We start from the raw sequence: 21,129 nt of genomic DNA, 5'->3' as shown, positions 1-21,129 counted from the left end.
AGTTGAATTGGTTCCGAAATTCAGTTCTTCAGTGAGCAGCTGGTTCCAAGTCGAGGTGATACGAGTGGAATTTCGTATTCTGCCGTCCGACGATGATACTCAGCTGCAGGTCCTAACAAATCCTCTGAACATTCTCCATGGTTAATGCTGTAGAAGATGCAAAGGCCCTTGGCGTTGCGTAAAGATGTAGGGCACATCTCTACGCAACGCCAAGGGATCAAGCCTCACAGAAAGCGGTTGGTCGTCGATGATTCGAACCGATCTACGTTGAACACGGTCAAGTGGAAGAAGCTGGTACTGGGGAGCTCCAGCCTAGAGGTGAGAACATTACTCCATGTGGGGCCGACTTCGCGTTTTTTACAGTTGCAAACGATGGTCCTTGCTGAGCACACCAAGCTTCTTGGAGGCTAATTTAGCCCTTCCCTCTAAATGACCGCGAAACTGAACATCGTTCCGATGGTGGCGTGCGAGTTAGATTGGTGACAATTAATGAGTATGGTGAACTATTTACCTAGCTACCACGCAAAAATCAGTTCCATCAGTCAGTTACATTGTATTTCAAGGAACACTCCATTATATATTGGTTCATTAGTTTTTTGAGATTATTTCTCGCCACCTTAAATAGGCGAATGTGTTTGAAGTCGGTTTAATTATTTAATGAGTGCGTCACTAGAGTCATTATTATTCTAAAATGTATTTATTTATTATAATTTTTACCTTTACATAAAAAATACATCTTTTTCATCGTAGTCATTTGCGGTTGAGTGCTATGTTGGGCCGGAATGTCCACTATAGTGTAATGAGGGGGTACACTGCAATATAAACCTGTGGGATCGAAAGAGGGAGGGGGCTTTTGTTTTAATCATGTCATGTCAGTGTCTTTTTTGTTATTATTTAAGTGTTTTTTCTTATCTAATCTTTTAAAGTAGAGAGGTTTGTAGCGACTCGACATATAACTTGCCCTGGAAAACAAAGTCGTACAAGCAAAACCTGTTTTTTTTTCAGGAAAAATAAAAAAATCATGCTATTATTACTAAAATATTAAGTACACAAATACAAAATATATAAATAAATAATTTATTTTCCTATTCGTCAAATATTGTTGTTATATATTTAGTGTAAATATGTAAAAATAACGAAATGTAAATTAAAGTAATTTATCTAATAAGACTGAAAGGCATAAGCGTTTTACAATTATTATTTTAATGTTGAAACATAATTACGGCCGTTACAGTAACCGGACATTACGACGGTAATTTTGATGAATGTCAGGAACGTAATAATTTATTACCACTCTTTTCGCGGAAATATGACTTTGGTGAAAAAGAGAGATAGTATTATTTATTTTTATTTATTATTATAAATATTAAAGCCTTATTAATTATTTCATACAACAATTGGTTAGTTTACATTTCTTAATATTAGTATTACTTGTATTAGTATAACTTTAAAAAAAAACTTAAGTTAGTTTTTTTTCTCTTTTTTAGTGGTCTAGATTTTGTATGGCTTCTAGGGTAAAAGCCTCCTCCATATTTTACCATTTCTTTTTGTCTTAAGCATTTATCCAGTTTTTCCCCACTACTTCTATAATGTCATCTGCTCTTCTTTTCTTTTGTCGTCCAGAAGGTCCAGTCCGTTTTGTTATTTCAAGTGTCCCTCGCTCTAGAAATATGCCGTATGAACCTGCCCATTTCCATTTAAGTATGCATCAGCTGTAAGTTTTGTTTTGTTACAAATTTCAAGATTTCTTGTTTTGTCTATTTTCCTCAACTTTAGGACTGTAGTCAGCAACGGAGTTAGAACAGCTCCTCAACGTCCACGAAAAATTCATTGATACCATTGACCGCTGTCAAATTATTAGGAGTAATTTTTTGTTATAGTGTTATATTTGGAAAACAATTAATTATTAATTGTTTTCCAAAATAATTTCAGATTGTGTTTGGCTCTATTACGCTCATTGCTTTATTAGTTCCAATTAAGTTTTTTCAACAAATTGTTGCAAAAGTTACGGTAACGTTTATATGTGGTAATTATAATGTCATTTACAGGATTTTTTTTCATTATTTACACTAATCACTATTTTATTTACAGGGTTGGAGCGTGGTGGAAGAGGATGGAAATCATCATTATCTTTTGTGATGGCAACGCTTGCATATGTTATTATATTTTTCCGTTCTACAATTTTCTTCATGTTTATGGGACACAATTTAGATACTTATAGCTAAATAAGGTCTAACGCAATTTACGCTTTAAATCTTATTTGGTTTGCTGCAGTCTTCATTGGAATGTTCACCTGAACAAATAGAGCAACGCTGTTTGCCATTATGATTTTTTGAACAATGATTAAATTTTAGACATTTGAAACATTGTTGGAAGGGAGGAACATACTAAATACCTAGGTACTCTGTAAAAAATAAATCATATTGCACACTCTCGGGTAAATAATTTGCCAGAAATATGATGCTAACAGTTTGTGTTCCTACTAATTCATGACCAACTTTTTTCACTTAGTCAGCTTATTAAATAGTTCTTTATTAGAAATATTTGCAGGCATCTAATAGTAACAGTTTTTTTTTAATTTGAGCTGCTGGAATATATGCTTTTATTTTATGTTTTTTAAGAAAGCTGATATTGTGTAAAAAGTTGTTAGCCGTGTTATGTTTTTTAAAGATAACAACAATTTTATTTGCCCTAATACGCCTTATTGCCACCACACCTTTAATATTCGATAATATGTGATTTAAATTCTGGGTATAATCTTTTATAATTAGACTTGCGATATGGCATGTGAAAGTTATTCTCACCACCTCCGCCGCGCCGCCAGCATCAGAAATTAAAATATAATTTTGAAAAAAATTGAAACTGCGCTTTTTCGATTTCCCGCCATGAATCTATAAACAAAAAAAGACTATGACAAAACTAAAGACTCATAACTAGTATAAAAATATCATAGTGCGTTTTCCAATTACAGCACTAGAGCGCATTATGCGGCATAATGCTCAACGTTGAGCCCTCTTAAAACGAATGCTCTCGCAATAAATACCAACACAGTGACAGAAAATTGACCAGTGTTTTTCTTTTAGTTGGCATTTATCGAAATTTTCGTTAGTAAATATTATTTATTGTTGAAAAATTTGTTTTGTCGTAGATTTTGAAAATAATTAAAGTTATTTCAAACTGCTAAAAAAAAATATAAGTATGGATGAAGGTATAAATAGTTACTTTTTTTATATTCCACATTTAATTCGGATCTGTAAACAAATTTATTTTACAGGATTATACTTTTGTAAACATTGCAATGGTTTTGAAAAAGTATATAAGTAATTTTTTTAGAAATCATTTAAAAAAAATTACTCAAAACGTAAATGATGTAAACTTCTTACATGAAACTAAATATTTTACTGTTTAGCTTGTTAAAACCTTATATTCTTTAAAGGTTTTCTCTTATTTCAGTAAAAAAATGTTAATTATTTCATTAAATTATTTGATTATTAAAATAAGCGTAAAAAGTTTTCAACCAATTATTATTGTTAACCACATTATTTATACATTCATGAGGTTGCTAACTCTATTCAGAACATTTTTTTTTCAACACTGAGTTAGCGCACTCTGCTGATGCATTTGAAAACTAATTCACGTTCCAATTAAGCTTCAGCATTATGCGGCATTGTGCGGCACTGAGTCGCATAATGCTCTGTAATTGGAAAACGCACATAATAATTATTGAAGTATTCCTCAGATTACATCTAAATATAATATAGTGTAACTGTAGACTATTCCAATTTATTCTGTGCGTAACATTACGTCTATGAAAATTAAGAGTTGACCTAAAGGTTGTAAATGCCAGGTCATAAAATCCCAAAAAAAAAAAAAAAAATTATTCTGTCATCTGTATTCTGTGTATACAAAATATAAGTCAATGGTCTAAAAATGCCGATTTTTATTTAAAATTTGAATCAAAGCATTTTCTTGTAATATACTAATATATTGAAAGAGAATTAGAATAAAGAAAAAAATATAAATATATAAAGAGCATAGACGAATAATTTTATAATTTACATGTTGATACTAGCTCACTGCCATGTGGACTACAAAAACATTTTTAACCAAAACAAAACGGGGAAACATTTTAAAAGTGAGGTTATTTTCAATATACGTACAATAACTATTGATTGATATAAGTATAGATTTTTTTAAAAATACATTTATATTATTTTTTTAGATTGTAAGAGAACATTATCTAAGAGATGATTTACTGTGTGGCTCAGCGGCATGTAATGTATGCCCTCATAAAGACGATGAATGTATTTTGGACGTTCAACCTGAATCAATTTGTGCTTTATTCGACTACAATCACTACCTTCTGATAGACACGAATGTTGTTCTGCACCAAATAGACATTTTAGAAGACGATGCTTTAAAAAATGTCATCATATTGCAAACTGTTCTTGAAGAAGTCAAGCATCAGAATACAGCAATTTTTCAAAGACTTCTAGAAATTATTGGGAACAAGAGACGGAAATTTTACTCTTTTGTAAATGAACATCACAAGTAAGTTGTAGTTCCTAATATTTTTAGAGTTTTCAAGTCATAACGATTAAAAGACTAGTAGGCAATTTGATAAGAAAAGTACAGCCTATGCTATAGATAAAATTCAGAATTAATTAACCGATTTCTTTATGACTAATTTTTATTTGTAAAATCTAATATGATTATTAGCTTTTTCTTTTATTCACATTATTGAATTTTTATAGGGACACCTATATTGAGAGAAAGCCAGGAGAAAAACCAAATGACAGAAATGATAGAGCTATACGTAAAGCTGCTGGGTGGTATTTAGAGCACTTGTCAATTAAATGTCTTGCCGGTGATTTCCCGAAAATAGTCTTGCTTACTGATGATGAGAATAATAGAAAACTTGCTCAAGAAGACGGCATAGTGTGTTGCTCAGGTGAGTTTTCTCTAATTAAAACAATATTTGATAAGTATCAAAGTAAACTTACACCATTCATTAAAAAATTTAATGCTCCTGTACTTTCATTTTGTAACAGTTCTCAAACCAATATTGTAGAATGGACAATAAGAGCTGGCAGTCTTTTTAATTAAGTAAAATTATCATAATTGTAGGCGCATCTCACTTATACACTATAAAAATGCTCCTGTCTTTTTCAGTTAAAGACTACATTGAGAATGTTAATGGATATCCAGGTTTACTTGACAAATTATCCAAAAATGTTATGCCCGAGAATTCTACCAAAGATGCATTGTACCCGGCTCATTTGACACCTTCTCAGATTCATGCTGGCATAAGGAATGGGAAATTACACCAGGGTACTTTCTATGCATCACGGGATAATTTTTTAGAAGGAACTGCTACTGTTAATGGTTTTGAAAAACAGGTAGTTATTATACGTAAACTATCTCTGTTTAACATTAGTATCTAATTACACATTCTACATTTGTCAAGAGATTATTAGAGTTATAGTATATTTGTAGGGTTATTCCTTTTAAATAACTTTAGACTTATATAAGATTTCTATATACCTTTAACCACAAAACTTACCACAGACATTTTTATGATAAATAAGGTTGATTGATTCATTCTATGTCCAATTTATGAACTATGTCCATATATATAAGCACAAAATATTGAGATTATAAGATAACAATAAAAATTATTCAATGCTAACAGATATTACTTCAAGGCCATGTTGGTATCAACAGAGCTATTGATGGGGACATAGTGGCGATCGAGATTTTCCCAGAAGAGGAATGGAGAAAACCAAGTGACATTGTTCTGGAAGATAAAGCTGAAGATCCCGGAGACTTATTGGAAGAAGAATCTATTCTTCTTAACACTGCCAAGTCGGCTGCAAGCGCTGATATATCTCCCACAGGAAAAGTTGTGGGAATAATAAGGAGAAAATGGAGGCAATATTGTGGGATTTTGATGCAAAGCAAATTTCCCGGTAACTTAGCTATGTTACCTACTGATTTTTTTTAACTATATATAAAAAATATTTTTAGACACATTTTTTAAAAGTTTATTCTTTTGGATATGGTATAAGGTCACGATATTTATTTATATTTCATACTTTCATTAGCAGATTAGTATGTAGTTAATGTCAAATTTAATGGAAGCCAACATTCCAAATCAGATTTTTTTGTTAACACTCCAACAATGCATTTTACAAAAATAGTTGGAAATTTCCATTAAAGGTTCAGTATAATTATGGATACAATCCAGAGGATTGAAGAATCACCTCGCACATTATATAATGATTGGAGATAATTAGAACTTATTTTTAGCTATATTATTATTCTGTTTTAGTTACAAGAGATATGCAAAATTATACACTGTAATCTCGAAATAGCAAGACTGAAGCGACTGCACATTTTCTTGTGTAGAGAGTTTGTTCAGTATTTAGCCGGTAACCCATTCACGAGCCCTCTGGCATTGAGAGTGTCCATGGGTGCTATCACTTAACATCAGATGAGCCTCCTACTTGTTTGCCCCTGTTCTATAAAATGGAAAATAAATGTATAGAGACGTCAAATGTACAACAAGTAATTTCCATGTTTTAAGAATTTTACATAGAATCAAGTGAAATGTAACATGGGGTTTACTGATTTTTTTAAAGGAGCCACTCGACACCTCTTCTCGCCAGCTGAAAAGAGGATACCGCGCGTGCGCATAGAGACACGGCAGAGTGATCTATTAGCGACACAAAGGATTTTAGTAGCACTCGATTCTTGGCCGAGAAATAGCCGTTATCCGTTAGGACATTTCGTTAGAGCTCTGGGACCGATTGGTAAGTAAATAATCGAGTAACATAAATGCATTCACTATTTTTGAAGTTATACTTCTTTAGGCGCTTTATGAAAAATTGATGAGAGTGAAATTTTACGATGCGTGAGCACCGTGACACAAAATTAACAGAATGAAGTTGCCCATTTTTGCGTTGACATTCGAATAATAATAGAATTTTTGTTACACTTAATGTAAGAGAATAATAATAAATATTTATTGTTTTAATTTTTCAAATGTAAACTGAACTTTATTGACTATAATGAATCCTTTTCCAGTCTTTGATTATTTAATTGTAATTAATTATTTGCATGCAATCAAAATCTATTTTTAATAATGCCAAAGAAGTAAAACTTCTTACGCGCGTACATAAGTACACGCACCCTTTTTTTGGTTTAAATACGTGTACATAATTTTGACTTTTTGAGACCCTTAAAGCGTGAGTCTGTATATAGTGGCTGGTGTATTTAATGTATCAATTCGCCAGCCAAGTAGAGGAAAAATGGGCCACTGCCACCATCCTTTTCTCAAAGCACTTCAGGCCATTTTCGACCCCCATAACTTAATTGTTACATGTATCCACATGTACATGTATTAACAGGACGTAATAAATTTATTAAAATGGTGATTTTTTCAATTAATTGATGTCAATTTTCAGGTGATAAAGATGCAGAGAATGAAGTAATACTACTAGAACATGATGTACCCCATGCAAGATTTAGCGAGGCTGTGTTGGCTTGTCTACCTCCAGATGACTGGACCATTACAGAAGAGGTATTTCTTGTAGTCTATTTATTTACATTTATGTTTCTGTCCATTTTTGAATCTTACTAGTGTAACCTTAATTGTACTTTGTTAAAGACAGAGATTAATCAAAATATTTAAATAAACTTTTCAAATAAGGCACTGTTGAAAGTCAAAATTACAAGCTAAAAATATTAAAAAAAAGACCAGTTGCCGCATGGTTGAAAAAAATAATTATAATTAAAAAAAAGATGTAATTAAATTATGTTAATATAATTTTTAATGGCATTTACTATTAAGATTGTAGGTATTTTTTTACTTAAAAGGGTTCTCAATACTTACACATTTTTATCTTTTAGTTTTAATGTTTAAAAAATCACACAAAATTTTCTATAAACTCGACTCTCGATAATTTGACACTCGTTAATATGAATCTCTCGATAATTTGATTTTTTTTCCGGTCCCTTGAAAAATACTCGATAAATTGAATAAAATCAATGATAATTGGTCCCTTCGGTAATTTGAAGTTGAAAAAGTATTATCTTGCTCGCCAACATGCGATAATTTGAAATCCGGTCTTCCCTACTCTCTATAATTTGAAGCGTTTATCATGCACAGACTTGTCAATTGTTTACATAAATGAGGTATGAGTAAGTTCGCATTCCAGTCTTTTGTGAATAATTGTTAATACATAATAAGAATATAGAAATAATAGGTAACAAATTTTGATCAAATTCTTATTTCCTTCAGTCGCCCGTCCCCCTCGTGGTTATTCAAACACTTGTTATTTTGAACTCTTGATAATCTGAAATTTATCTCTGGTCCCTTGAGTTTCAAATTATCGAGAGTCGACTGTATATCTCACAAACGAATAGTACGACAGTTTTCACCACAGAATCGTAAATCCCCACTTTATGTTGTAGGAGATAAAAAAACGCGTAGATCTCAGATCCATCTGCGTATGCTCAGTGGATCCACCAGGATGTACAGATATTGATGATGCGTTGCATGCGCGTCCGATCCCCGGTACCACAAATGGTCTGAAGAAGTACGAGGTTGGAGTCCACATCGCGGATGTGACGCACTTCGTGAGACCGAACACGGCGTTGGATAAGGAAGCTGCTTCCAGGTCTACCACTGTGTATCTGGTGGGGAAGAGGATTGATATGGTACCGGGTGAGTTTATCACATCGCATTGATTGATATTTTATAAATGTTTTAGAATTTTGATACTTGCTGGCTCTGTTGTTAAGTGATACCGCCGCCCATAGACACTTACATTTGCCGAGGGCTCGCAAGTGCGTTGCTGGTCTTTAATCTTATATTTAATTAGATTGACATTGACAAGGGTATAAAGTTTGTCTAAGAGATCGCTTTATATAGCTTCTATCACTATGTAATGTTATTTTTAACTGACTCATTATGTGATGATGACACTGACTTTGTAAAATAAAATATATAGGATCGTCATATAAATTAATTAATTTTTAATACATTTAATTCTGTTTAATAAGATCAATAAAAGATAAAATAAATTTGTGGCGCTACAAGCTTAGGTCTGGGCCTCTGCTAACAACATCAATACAAATAAGAAATATTGTTATCTAATACTACCAATTAAGTGCATTCTGGAGTCTATTTTTTTAAGAAGTTTATGCTATCGTCACTGTAGAATGATAACCTCGTATGTCAAAAAACCGTTTTTTTTTTATTCTTAGCCTATTATGTCATTTAACTGGTATAATCATGAAGTTAGGACTTATTTATGTTATTAATAAATAAGTCCTTTTTACCATCTAAAACTATGGATAAAAACACATACTAATATTTTAACGAACATTGATGAAATGAATAATTTTTTTTGTTTCCTGTAATGTTTGGTTCTCTGTGAGGTTATCATTCTACAACGACGTTATTTGGAATAAAATATATTGAAGTAATTAATGATTCATAATAAACCTCATACTTTAAAGAAACTCTTAATCATCACACTTGTATGTCGAATAGTAATCGTTGGGTTTTTCAGATCTGTTGAGTTCAAACCTGTGCTCACTTCGCGGTGGCGAAGAGAGACTGGCGTTTTCTTGTGTTTGGGAAATAGATGAAAATGCAAATGTGCTTAATACGAAGTTTCACAAGAGCGTTATCAAGGTATCATTTTTGTTATATTCTCTCCTTAAAATTATCATTTTTATATATCTCCATATAAAATTCTCGAGTCAAATGTTCGTTCCCATACTCCTTCGAAACCGCTCGACCGATTCTTATGAAATTTATGCATATTTAGTAATTCTGAGAATCGGCTACATTTTTTCAAACCCCTAGTGGGTGTCAACTCCAAAATTTATTTTCTAGACAATTTTTGTAACCCTTAATTTTCACCCCTCTACGATCAAGCCCTATTTTTAATTTTAGTTGATAATTATTTTTATTGAACTAAAAAATTGTTTTAATTAAATTACCTTGTATTTAGTCCCGTGCCGCAATGACCTATGAACAGGCTCAGATAGCGATAGACGATGGATCGAGGCGGGACGAAGTCGCCGCTTCGCTTCGTACGCTGAACGCGCTCGCTAAGAAATTGAAACAAAAGCGATTGGATAATGGGGCATTACTGTTGGCTTCGCCTGAGATACGATTCGAGGTGAGTGAAAATGAAAAAATACAGTCGACTCTGGATTCTATGAAACTCAATGGACCAGAGATAAATTTGAAATTACCAAGAATTCAAAATAACTAGAGTAAATCAGACATTTTTTAAATATGTAAGGAAGTATGTATAGTCCTTTTCATGAAAGAAGTCCCCCAGACGCGGCGCTGCAATCGCATAACGTAATGTTGCCATTTATGAGTAAAAAATTTACCTATTTTATTTACATTTAGCAGATGTCATTTATCAAATAATATTATTTTCTGTATGTAAAAAGTTTGCATTTCTGTTATGTAAAAAGTATATTTTTATTTACTTATATTAGCGGTGTTCTACCTATTTACAGGTAAAAGATGAGAAAATAGGGTAAAGAAAAGCAATACAATTTTTTATTCAGAGTTTTATTGCATAATAATTGTTGGGTTACAATTTTTTTCGAAGTACACGCCACTATTATACCTTCGTTTGTAATTCTTGTTACAGTTTTCTCTGACACACCTGCAATTAAATTATGAACAATTAAAAAAAATTGTAACTTTAAGTTTATAATGCTTATGTAATATGTAATATATTATGTTTTAATTTCAGTTACCTAGTTTCATCACGTTATGTATTTATTCAATATTGTCGCAAAAACGAATTTAAATCATAAAAGTCCCATCAATACAGCAAAAAGATATTAAATGGCAACTCTAAAAAGTACCTGTTATGGCGGCAACTCTCTTCCGAACATTGTTTAGTGGTATTAAAACACCTTGATTCTTATGTTCCGCTTCACAGAACTCTTTCACCTTTAATATCATTTCTCGAGCCGAACTTTTTACAACTTTTGGCATTGAAATCAATCTTCAAAATGCACTAAGCTAGTTAAAAATTCACAAAAATCTACCACAACAAACGAACTTGATAACATCGACGAATGACAACATTGCCGACCTGTCAAATTTAGTTCCAAAAATCACCGCGGGACTTCTTTCATGAAAAGCACTATACCTATAAAAACACACTGAAGTTGAAAATTATAAAAATAGTGATTTTCTTGCAAAGTTTTATCGTATATTATTATAAAAAATCTAGCAAATTCAAATTTCTTAAAATCCATTCCGTATTATTAATTTTTTTTTTTTTAATGCTACTTTTTACATTATTCTCGCTTTACAGGTGGATTCTGAAACCCACGAGCCAATGGAAGTCCAAGCTAAACGTATACTGGACACAAACTCCATGGTCGAAGAGTTCATGTTGCTGGCCAACGTGAGCGTGGCTGAACATATTGCGGGTGAATTTCCGCAGAGTGCGTTGTTAAGGAGACATCCCGCTCCACCGCCAGCCAACTTTAACACTTTTCTAAAGGCCGCCGCTCAACAGGTATATATATTAATATTTTTATCACTTTCAAGACGAGATGTTGCAAAATATTTTTGAACGCCAATATTTATTTTATTCAAAAAAAGTAATATTTGGGGCATTTCAAGTCAAGCGGACAGTCCATCTCACTATGAAACTTCTAGTATACTTTAGACAATTTTTGGAATAAAACAAAATTGGTCGAACTTTTTGATATTCATATGAATTTTTTTTCCGGTTTTGGAGGAAAAAGATAAAACAAAGATTAGAAGAAGTTGCAAATATTTAAAATATCAGATATTTAAAAAAAATCCAATTTTTAAACTTAACAAAAACCATTATTTAAACAAATTCTTTTTTTTCGCTGTCCGCTTTGGGAAATGCTCCATTACCTTTTTGTTGTTATTTTTTGCTTCAGTACTTACGTAATACGTAATAGATTTTTTTCATGAATTATTAATTATATAATCTAGAAATTAGATATGTATTTATTTTATTTATTGATTGATTTTAGGGTTTCGAACTTGACGTATCAACCAATAAAGCATTTTCGAAGTCACTTAACGAAGCCGTGCTCCCGTCGAGACCATTTTTCAATACGTTGTTACGAATAATGGCGACGCGTTGTATGCAAACAGCTGTCTACTTTTCGAGTGGAACTCTTGCGCAGGAGGAATACTACCATTACGGGCTTGCGTGTCCGATTTATACGCACTTTACGTCACCTATACGTAGGTGAGTACGCATTTGACGTATACGTACTAAAATAATTTAAAATTTATTATTTTAAGTCAGATCGACTACATACAAAAGACGATGGGTCCAACCGTTTAGGAGCTACGGTGTCACAGATAGAACACATAAACGGCAAACTTATAAAAAAAAAACTTTATTTTGGCTTAACTTTTATTTTTAAAAACAATTATTTTTAAATACAACAAGGTTTTTAGTAAATTTGAAGTTTTTTATGTTTTTCATTTAATTGCTTAAACATACATAAAACAGTACCAAAACCCTGTGAGGGGTTTATCCTTGGTGCCACAGTAATTAATTTCCTTGTAAACTAAAGAGTAAAAATATGTATTTAAAATTTTACAGATACGCCGATGTGGTAGTCCATAGACTGCTCGCATCGTGCATCGGCGCAGATGCGACACACGCCAGTATATTAGACACGAAATATGCCGTATCGTTATGCGAGAATCTTAATTATCGTCATAGACAAGCTCAGTACGCAGGAAGAGCGTCCGTCGCTCTCAATACCCATGTAAGTATATTAACTAGATATATTGTTTTTAAAATATAAAATACATGGTTGTCTAGAAGAGATTGCTTCGGAGATATATGGCCGGAAGTTGCATTATGTTAAAGTAAATAAAAAATATGTAGGAAAATAACATGAGGAGTTTTGCTATAGATAGATTTTTGGTACACTTTCAAAATTACGTAATTAATATGAGTCTGTGTGACGTTAGAGGCAATAAAACACTTTACTATTTTAGTTATAATTATCTAAACTAGTTTACTATTCACTTTGAGGGGTGATTTAAGAAACGTCTAGGAATAAACTTCGACATTAACAATTTTAGAAAGAGGTACAGATAGTTACGATCTTTATTTAGGTACTTTTTATACGGGTCACCTTTAGCTTTACAATTTAAATCCACATTGTCCCATTTATTATAAGTTTTTAATCCCAATTTTAATCTAAATATTTAGACTCAAGTATGTAACCTAACATATATATTTTAGCATATATTTAGAAGCGTAAACCAAATGTTAGCAATCGTCGTACACTTGAAGCCAAAATGAGCAAAGTTAGTATTTTGTTAGTGTCGCAACCCCACTACCCCTAATTTTATGTTAGTTATAAGTTCATGTTTTAAACGATGTATATCAAATTTTGTTTATTTTATTAATATTTTTGTATATTTTTAGATCTTATTCAAGGATCGCGTAGAAGTCGAGTCGGCCGTAGTGCTGGCCGTTAAACGGAATGCGCTCCAAGTGTTAATACCCAAGTACGGCCTCGAAGGACCATTGTATCTACCCTCAGATAAATTTATATACAATGAAGAGGTGAATATACTCCTGATTTTTCATGAGATGTTCGGCTTTAAAAATTCACTAGGCTACTATCGAAATTCATATTTGATTAGATGGTTTTTTGGCTGCTTTAGACTAAGTCGAAATGAAAATGAAAAGTTTTCTTTAAGAATAGATTTTATTTGTAGCTTTTACTAGCATCCGCCCGCGGATTTGTCCTAGGCTGTCCTTTTTCTTCCAACAAACATCGTTATATTCACACCAGTTAAACCTTTTATTAGTAACCTAAGTCCAAAACCCCAAAACATGTTTTGTTAAAACTGCATGAAAATCCGTAGATTATGAGTTTACAAATACGTTTTTAAAAATATTTCGACATTTATTTAGTTATATATATAGAGTTTTTCAATTTTTTAATTTCTCCCTATGTCATTTGAAAGACTTTCTATTTTATATTAAAATCTTTCAGGAACACGTGCAAATATGCAACGGCGTAGTTCTAAGAACTTTTGATGAAATTGTTGTAAGACTCAGTCTAGACAGCACAAACTTACAACACCGAAAATTGGTGTTCCAACTCGTAAAACCTGTCATACCAGGATTCAGCTATGAAGAAATGGAAGTGGAGGTCGTTGACCAACCAGAAATTGAGATCGTGGATATCACGAGGACGAAAAAGAGACAGAAGAAAGATGACGTGCAAATTGTTGAACAGCCACAAGTGGTTATAGATATTACATCTAAGAAGAAACAAGAAACAAGGAGCAAGAAGAAGAAAGGGAAAAAATAGTTAAGGAAAATATATTTTGTTCGAAAAATTTGTGTTTTAATCTTTAATTAAGGCTTAGAGTTGTCATGTCATTAAAGTTATCATGATTTTTCTATAAAAATAGATAAAAAAAGCATCATATGAATGAATAACCAATAAACTTGGCAAAGACAGAAAATAAATACCTAAATTATTGTAAAAATATGTTTATTTTTTGTATAAAATTAACATTTTATTTAAGTATTAATAATAATTAAATTTCTCAATACTGCTCCTTCTAATAATATTTCACAAAAACACAATATTTCGAGCTCTCTTTGAATTTCATAACTAAATCATATTAAAGCTGCTTTTAGCCTCTTTTTATTTATTTGTAAAACTATGTCGTCTTGGGATATTTATTGTAGACGGAATTAACACTTGACTAGTATCTGTTCTCTGCGACTCATCTCTTCTATATTTTCTGGCTCCGTAATTTGGGGTAGAGTTTGTGTTGTCTCTGCCTGTGTTGATGTTTCTGAATCCGAAAGACTAGGCGGTATGGTCGAAATAATATAGCCTGCGCCATGGGCGAAAAAAAAATGTTTCTGAATCGTCTTCACTCAATGGTTCCTGGACAGTTTCTAAAGTATGCGCTACACGGTATGAAACGGCGGTTTGAAACTTTGGTTTCAAACCGTGTGGATAGTTGTTTTATGCCAAATTTCGTTTAACCTTGGTATGCCCTTGGCAGCACGCTTTGCGTTGCAAACCGCGACCAAAACCGTTGGTTTGAAACCGTCTAGCCGCTTGTTTAAAACCACGCGTTCGGCAGTCGTGCTGCGGCGGCGAGCGTAGACGCACGAACGTGAAGTTATTACCGAATTGCTCGAATTATACAGAGAATTGCCATGTCTTTGGGATATGGATGTGAAAAAAAAATCGATTAAAATTGATTTTTTTACGCGATTTTTATATTTAAAATAATCGATTATTTTTATAATTGAAAATCAATCATAGTCGATTTTTTATCTGCCACCTACCGACATTATGTCTGGTATTTTATAACCCGGACCTTGAACTATTAGGGATATTCGATATACAACGATGTTTACAATGCGATACATTGAATCCGATTCTTTGAAGATGTATTGTTTTTTTGTAAAACATCGAAAGGATGATAAAACTATAACTAAAAAGTAAAATAAATTTATTCAGCAGCACAAGACTACATACAATTAAAAATACAACAAAAATACTGCAATGTGCTACTGAAGAAATCGATTATTTATTAATCGATTTTTCATGCTAAAAAAATAATCGATTAATAAAAAATCTATTTTTTTATGCAGAATGTCACATCCCTACGGAGACGTCTTATCAGCGCAACGTTATTTTGGACACTGTTGGTTTTAAACCGTGTAGCCGAAAAGCGCAACTCGCTTTTATTTCGTTTCAAACCGCCGTTTCATACCGTGTAGCACATGCTTTAAGTATCTTGTACTCTCTGAATCAATGGAACTTCTAACTGACGTCCGGTAATCCTGGCCAGATTGCCAGATGGCGGCTGCGTTGGCGACCTTTTTATACACCAGAATATTGTACTCAGATTATAATTGGGACCATTTTCCGGTTCATAGGCATTTTTGTATCAGATCATTGACCTTAAAATAATGGAAAGATATCAACGTTTAATAATTTATTAATAATAATTCTGACCAAAAAACTGTTCTTTTCACTTTGGTGTTACGAACACAACAGAGGATTTTAGGAGGGGCCGTTCAAGAATTATGTGAGCAGATTTACTGCAGTTTAAAAACCCCCAAATGTCAGCAAAAGTACCTAAGCGAAGGTTTCAATAATAATAGTACATAAACGTATTAATTTTTTGTAGGAATCCTCAAAAATTTCGTTTGCAAACATAGACAATGTGTGGTTAGCACATTTGTAAAAAAAGTAAATAATTAGGTACTGTTGACGTAATCATCACCGTGGTACGTAATACTTAAACGGCACCAAATCAAATGGTATGTACGAAATTTTTAAATTGTCCTCAGTATTCCTAAATTTATCATGCTTCAAAGTTGTATATATATGGTTAGGTTTAATGACCCTATATTTTGACATAACAATATATTAATTTATAACTGTAAGTATACTTTGTAGATAAAAATAATGAAATTGACAAAACACGGCGCATGAATATTTCAGAATTTTTAAATGAATTCAGCTTCAAAGTAAATAATTCCAAAGTTTATTTTGACGCATTACATCCTCCTAGGACTACTTTTCTACTACAGTCAAAATGTAGTGCTAACTCGGTGAACTTCGTCCCGCCTAAATGAGCATTTCTATATTTTTTTGCCATGAATAATAATGGGAAATTCTTTATGCCATAATTATAGCTTATCAACCTTTATTTTTTTCCAATTAGAATCGGTGAAATTTGTGGTATTTATTACAAAATAAATTAAAAACCTCAGCAGGGTAGTCTGAATCGTTCCTTTTTTGTTACTATTTATGTTTAAAATAAATTTCTATTTGAGGCAACCATCCTAAAATTGTGAATTACCTAAATATAATATTGATGGATTTTATTAATGGTAGGGGAGCCCACGATGCTAAATGGGGATTTACTCGAGCGTCGTAGAGACCTATTGGGATGCAAAGCTTAGATAAAAATAAGAAAAAAATGTTATATGATAAATTCCTTTTCATCGGTGGGGGAAGCGGCTATAGATAGTTAAATATGTAAAAAAAAACTGTTGCATGGACATCCTCGAGCGCGTCAGATATTGATAGCATCTATGCCCTACGTATTTTTAATAATGTACGTATGTTAATCTGATCGTTTGCATGATGCAGGTGGTTGTATTTAAGGGTTGAAAATTAAAAAAAAAAAAAAATTATCGAGCGCGTCAGATTTTCTAAGGGAGTGTAAGTGCACCAAAAAAAAGCTCTCATTCACTAATCTGACGATTTCGATGGGACGCAAACCCACAGCCATTTTCTTAATTTGCAAAAAAAAATCGCAATTTTGAAATACTCAAGCGCGTCAGATTAAGATATATGTGGTTCATCTTTATGTTCTAAACGTACTGTCTCATAATCTGACGATTATCTAGAGGGATTCGCCTGATCTGCCAAAAAAAAAATAGAAAAACGGTTCACCTAAAGGGCCATCCCTGCAACTTCCCGCTAATTCCATTCCTGGGTGCTTAAAATTGATATTTTGAGCTCGCTGAGTTCAAAGAAATAACATTTCTATGCATTTGAGCTCTACCGGCTCGAAAGTCTGATAGAAGTTTCATAGAACACTATTTTTGGAATTTTCAAACCGCAATAACTTTTGAATGGATCAAGCAATTTTCACGCGGTTGGCGGCATTCGACGCAGTTTTATCATCCTCATGCAATTTTAATTGATCGAACCACAAATTTCGGAGTAATCCCGAAAAAACACTTTTTCGGGTTTCTTTCGTGTACGATATCTCTCGAACGAATCAACCGCTTTTGACCAGCTTGGTGGCGATCGACGTGGTTTTTCAAGCTCAAAGGCGGATTAGTTTTTGAAGTTGATCGATAAAGAAACCACTTAAAAAAAAAATATTTCTTATTTTTTTAAGATTTTTCAAAATTTCTCAAAATCTATCGGTCCGAATCGGTTCAAATTCACAGGAAATGTAATTTTGAGGGAAATATTTAGAACGCCGTTTAGTAGATTCCGATCGGTTTAAGGAAATGTAGGCATTACGCAGCTGCACGCATTTAACTTTATCGACGAATTTTTGTTATTTCGGCTTGCGGAAATCGTCAGATTATATATTTTTCATTATTCTTGAATTATTTCCTTCAAAATAAAAAAAAAATTAGCTACGCTCGAGAATGTCGAGATGACGTTTTTTTTTACAACTTTGTTGCCCTCCCCTTTTTTTCCGTCACTCTCAAATTGTCAGATTAGTGGAATATACACTTTTTAGGATGTAATTAACTCACCCTAGCTTAATCTGACGCGCTCGGGAATTTCTGATGGTCAATTTTTTTTTACTAAACTGATCCTGTCTCCTTCACGTGCGGCTTTATATATGGGCCTCATATTTTGTGGAGGTACTTAACCGGGTACAAGGTATCCCCCTATATATTAATCTGCCGCGCTTTAGTAAATCCCGAAATCCCCTCTTGGGCTCCCCTACCATAAAGTATAGCACAAAAAGAAGAAAGTACTATAATAATTTTTATATAATCTCATTCGGTAATATTCTAATTATGAATTGAAATACGGACCTTTATTGGCATATTTTATTTACATACTTCTTTAAGAAAATTAAAAAATTAAACTAAAGCATTATTCTCCTAACAAAACAATGCTTTAAAATATTTTTTTAATTATTTAAGTACAATGTGTCCCGACCAAGGAGGTTTCAATTTAATTTAAGTACACGTAATCTGTGGTGTGCGCGCTGTTTCCGAGCCAATAGACCGATAGCATACTTTTTCCATTTTGGCGCTATTTCGTACATACGAATTTGAGTAATATTATTGTTGGATAAAACTTTAGTAGCAATGTAACACCAACGATACCGATGAAAATTTAACTCCACCTGACATTCTAGAAACAGCTACGAAACTGACGAATAGTTTTACCAGAAAAATCAAGAAAGGCGTACGACAAATGTTACCAAGACTTTATGACTTGGTAGCCTGTATTCATGAGATTAACACGTTCACTGCGGCAAGTAAAATCATAATTCTTAATCCGGTGCGGCGGCGGGCCAAAATGCGCCCCCAATGATATTTCTGCCGGTGCGTGGCAGGTCTTTCTAGACCCAACAGCACTAGGATAGATTAAATTGCTAAAACTTTGTGGAAACATAATGTATAATATATTTTTTTATATTGTTAGAATGACCTTGAACCCAACTTCCTTAGGTTTGATTCGCCCCGGGATCTGGCAAACAGGAAATGAGCAATAAAGCAGGAAAAGCGGCAGGCCGATGTCGACCTGAACCGCACTTGATTATATTTTTAGTAGTGATGGGACAGAGAAATAAGGGGATATCGAAAATAAAACAGAATTGTCGTAAAAGAACTGAAAATGTATTTTTTTACTTATATACGTATGCCTGTCTTGGAAACAGAAATACTTTTTATTTTTCTTAGTGGAAAATATTTCTTCACTGCTGTCACTATCACTGTCAATAACTGCAAGGAGAATTACTCTATTTTCCAAAATTTGTATTTTTCTTGTATTGCTTGCCATCGTTGATTTTATCGAACGCTACGTTAGATCAGTTAGATAGCACAACACTAATTGGCCGGGCGCGCGCTCTGTGCGGTATCGGGTCGCCAGCTGCCTGTTGGGTGGGCGGGCTGAAATAGGCCCACTGCCGCACTCAGCGGATGCAAAGCAGCGTCAGTGCGTGGTAGGTCGATAAAAGCCTGCCGTTAGGTTTTGATGGGGATAACCTACAATTTTGACCGCAAGATGAAATATATATTTGTCCCTGTCGAATTTTTACAAACACCTGAGATAATCGTTACGCACCAGCGAGAGGGACATAGATTTCTTCGTCCGCACCAGCGGAAATACCGCGGCAGGCTGATATCGGCCTGTTACGCAGTGAACGTGTTAAATAAATTAGTGTATGCAACTGCATATAATTAGGCATTATATTACAGTTGCATAAACTACTATAAAAGTAGCCTGTTTAATCTATTTTGTTACCATAGACCAAACATAATTTTAAAGTTTTGATTTTATTAAATAAATTTGCAAAATAAATTAGCTTTCATTTGATTGTATATTATTGCATATATAGATTGAATATAATACTAAGTACATTACATATGCAATATGTAATGTACTTAGTATTATAGTAAAAAGAGCATCACCTTCTTTTATTTTGCTTTTCAAAAAAATAGGTTTTGCTTCCCTCCTTGGATTCCTACAGGTTTATACATTATGACAGTATACCCTCTCACCATAAACATACAACATAGCACTCAACTGCTAATGACTATGTAGGTAAACTTTAAATTATAATAAATAAATAAATTTTAGACATAACAAAGGCCTAGCTGACTCACTGATTAAATATTTGTCCATCATAACATGATGATCTGGCATTGAGAGTGTCCATGGGCGGCGAAATCACTCAACACAAGTGAGCCTGTTTGTTCTATTAAAAAAAATTTACGACATTGATTTTTAATGTAACAGTTTGATGAAGTTTAAATAACAATATACAATCCCTTAGTAAAATATAATTTATTATTTATGTTACAACCTAAACAAACAAATACAGGCGTTACAAAATAAATAAATTAAAATCATCTTCTTAAAGAAATTAAATGACCATTGCATTTAATTTTATTTCAATCCCACCCATTCCGAATATGCTATATTTTGGTAGATGAACTTTGATGCTATTAATAACATCCCTCGTATGTTGCAGCAGCGTGACATATGTTTTACTTTTTTTTAATTCTCATGTGACATGACGTGTTGCTTATTATTAATTACATAATCTGCTTAACAATAGCGCTCGATACAATTAAATTAAAAATGGAATTATTTATTACAACTAAAATATTCATTTATCGCCTGTGCACTTGAACCTAGGCCGTGGCCGAGAAAAAGACTCTTGTCTTTTCTTGAAAGACAACAAAATCAAAGTTGGAGGAATATTTGCCGCGCCAGAGTTTGTGCTTGTCTGAGGGAGGTGAGATGGGGCTAACGTGTCCACACAAGAATTATTTATTGCAAATATATTAATTTAGTCTAATA

At 33.0% G+C, this 21,129-nt stretch overlaps 1 protein-coding gene across 1 annotated transcript; it reads left to right on the top strand.

Annotated features, from left to right (window-relative positions):
* The first annotated feature begins 3,911 nt into the window (after window positions 1–3,911).
* On the top strand, window positions 3,912–14,413 carry LOC125048487 (exosome complex exonuclease RRP44). Its single transcript, XM_047647180.1, has 15 exons — window positions 3,912–4,135; window positions 4,223–4,551; window positions 4,755–4,951; window positions 5,173–5,399; window positions 5,693–5,969; window positions 6,642–6,812; window positions 7,467–7,582; window positions 8,476–8,728; window positions 9,579–9,703; window positions 10,026–10,196; window positions 11,364–11,570; window positions 12,064–12,284; window positions 12,648–12,816; window positions 13,488–13,628; window positions 14,065–14,413. Exons 1-15 carry the CDS (start codon window positions 4,082–4,084, stop codon window positions 14,383–14,385), a joined length of 2,979 nt encoding a protein of 992 aa, XP_047503136.1. The 5' UTR covers window positions 3,912–4,081; the 3' UTR covers window positions 14,386–14,413.
* Window positions 14,414–21,129: the final 6,716 nt, after the last annotated feature.

This window comes from Pieris napi, chromosome 3, assembly GCF_905475465.1.
Source record: "Pieris napi chromosome 3, ilPieNapi1.2, whole genome shotgun sequence".
Lineage (NCBI taxonomy): Eukaryota > Metazoa > Arthropoda > Insecta > Lepidoptera > Pieridae > Pieris > Pieris napi.
Note: the sequence above shows the minus strand (reverse complement) of the source record. Positions and strands in the feature narration are given on the sequence as shown.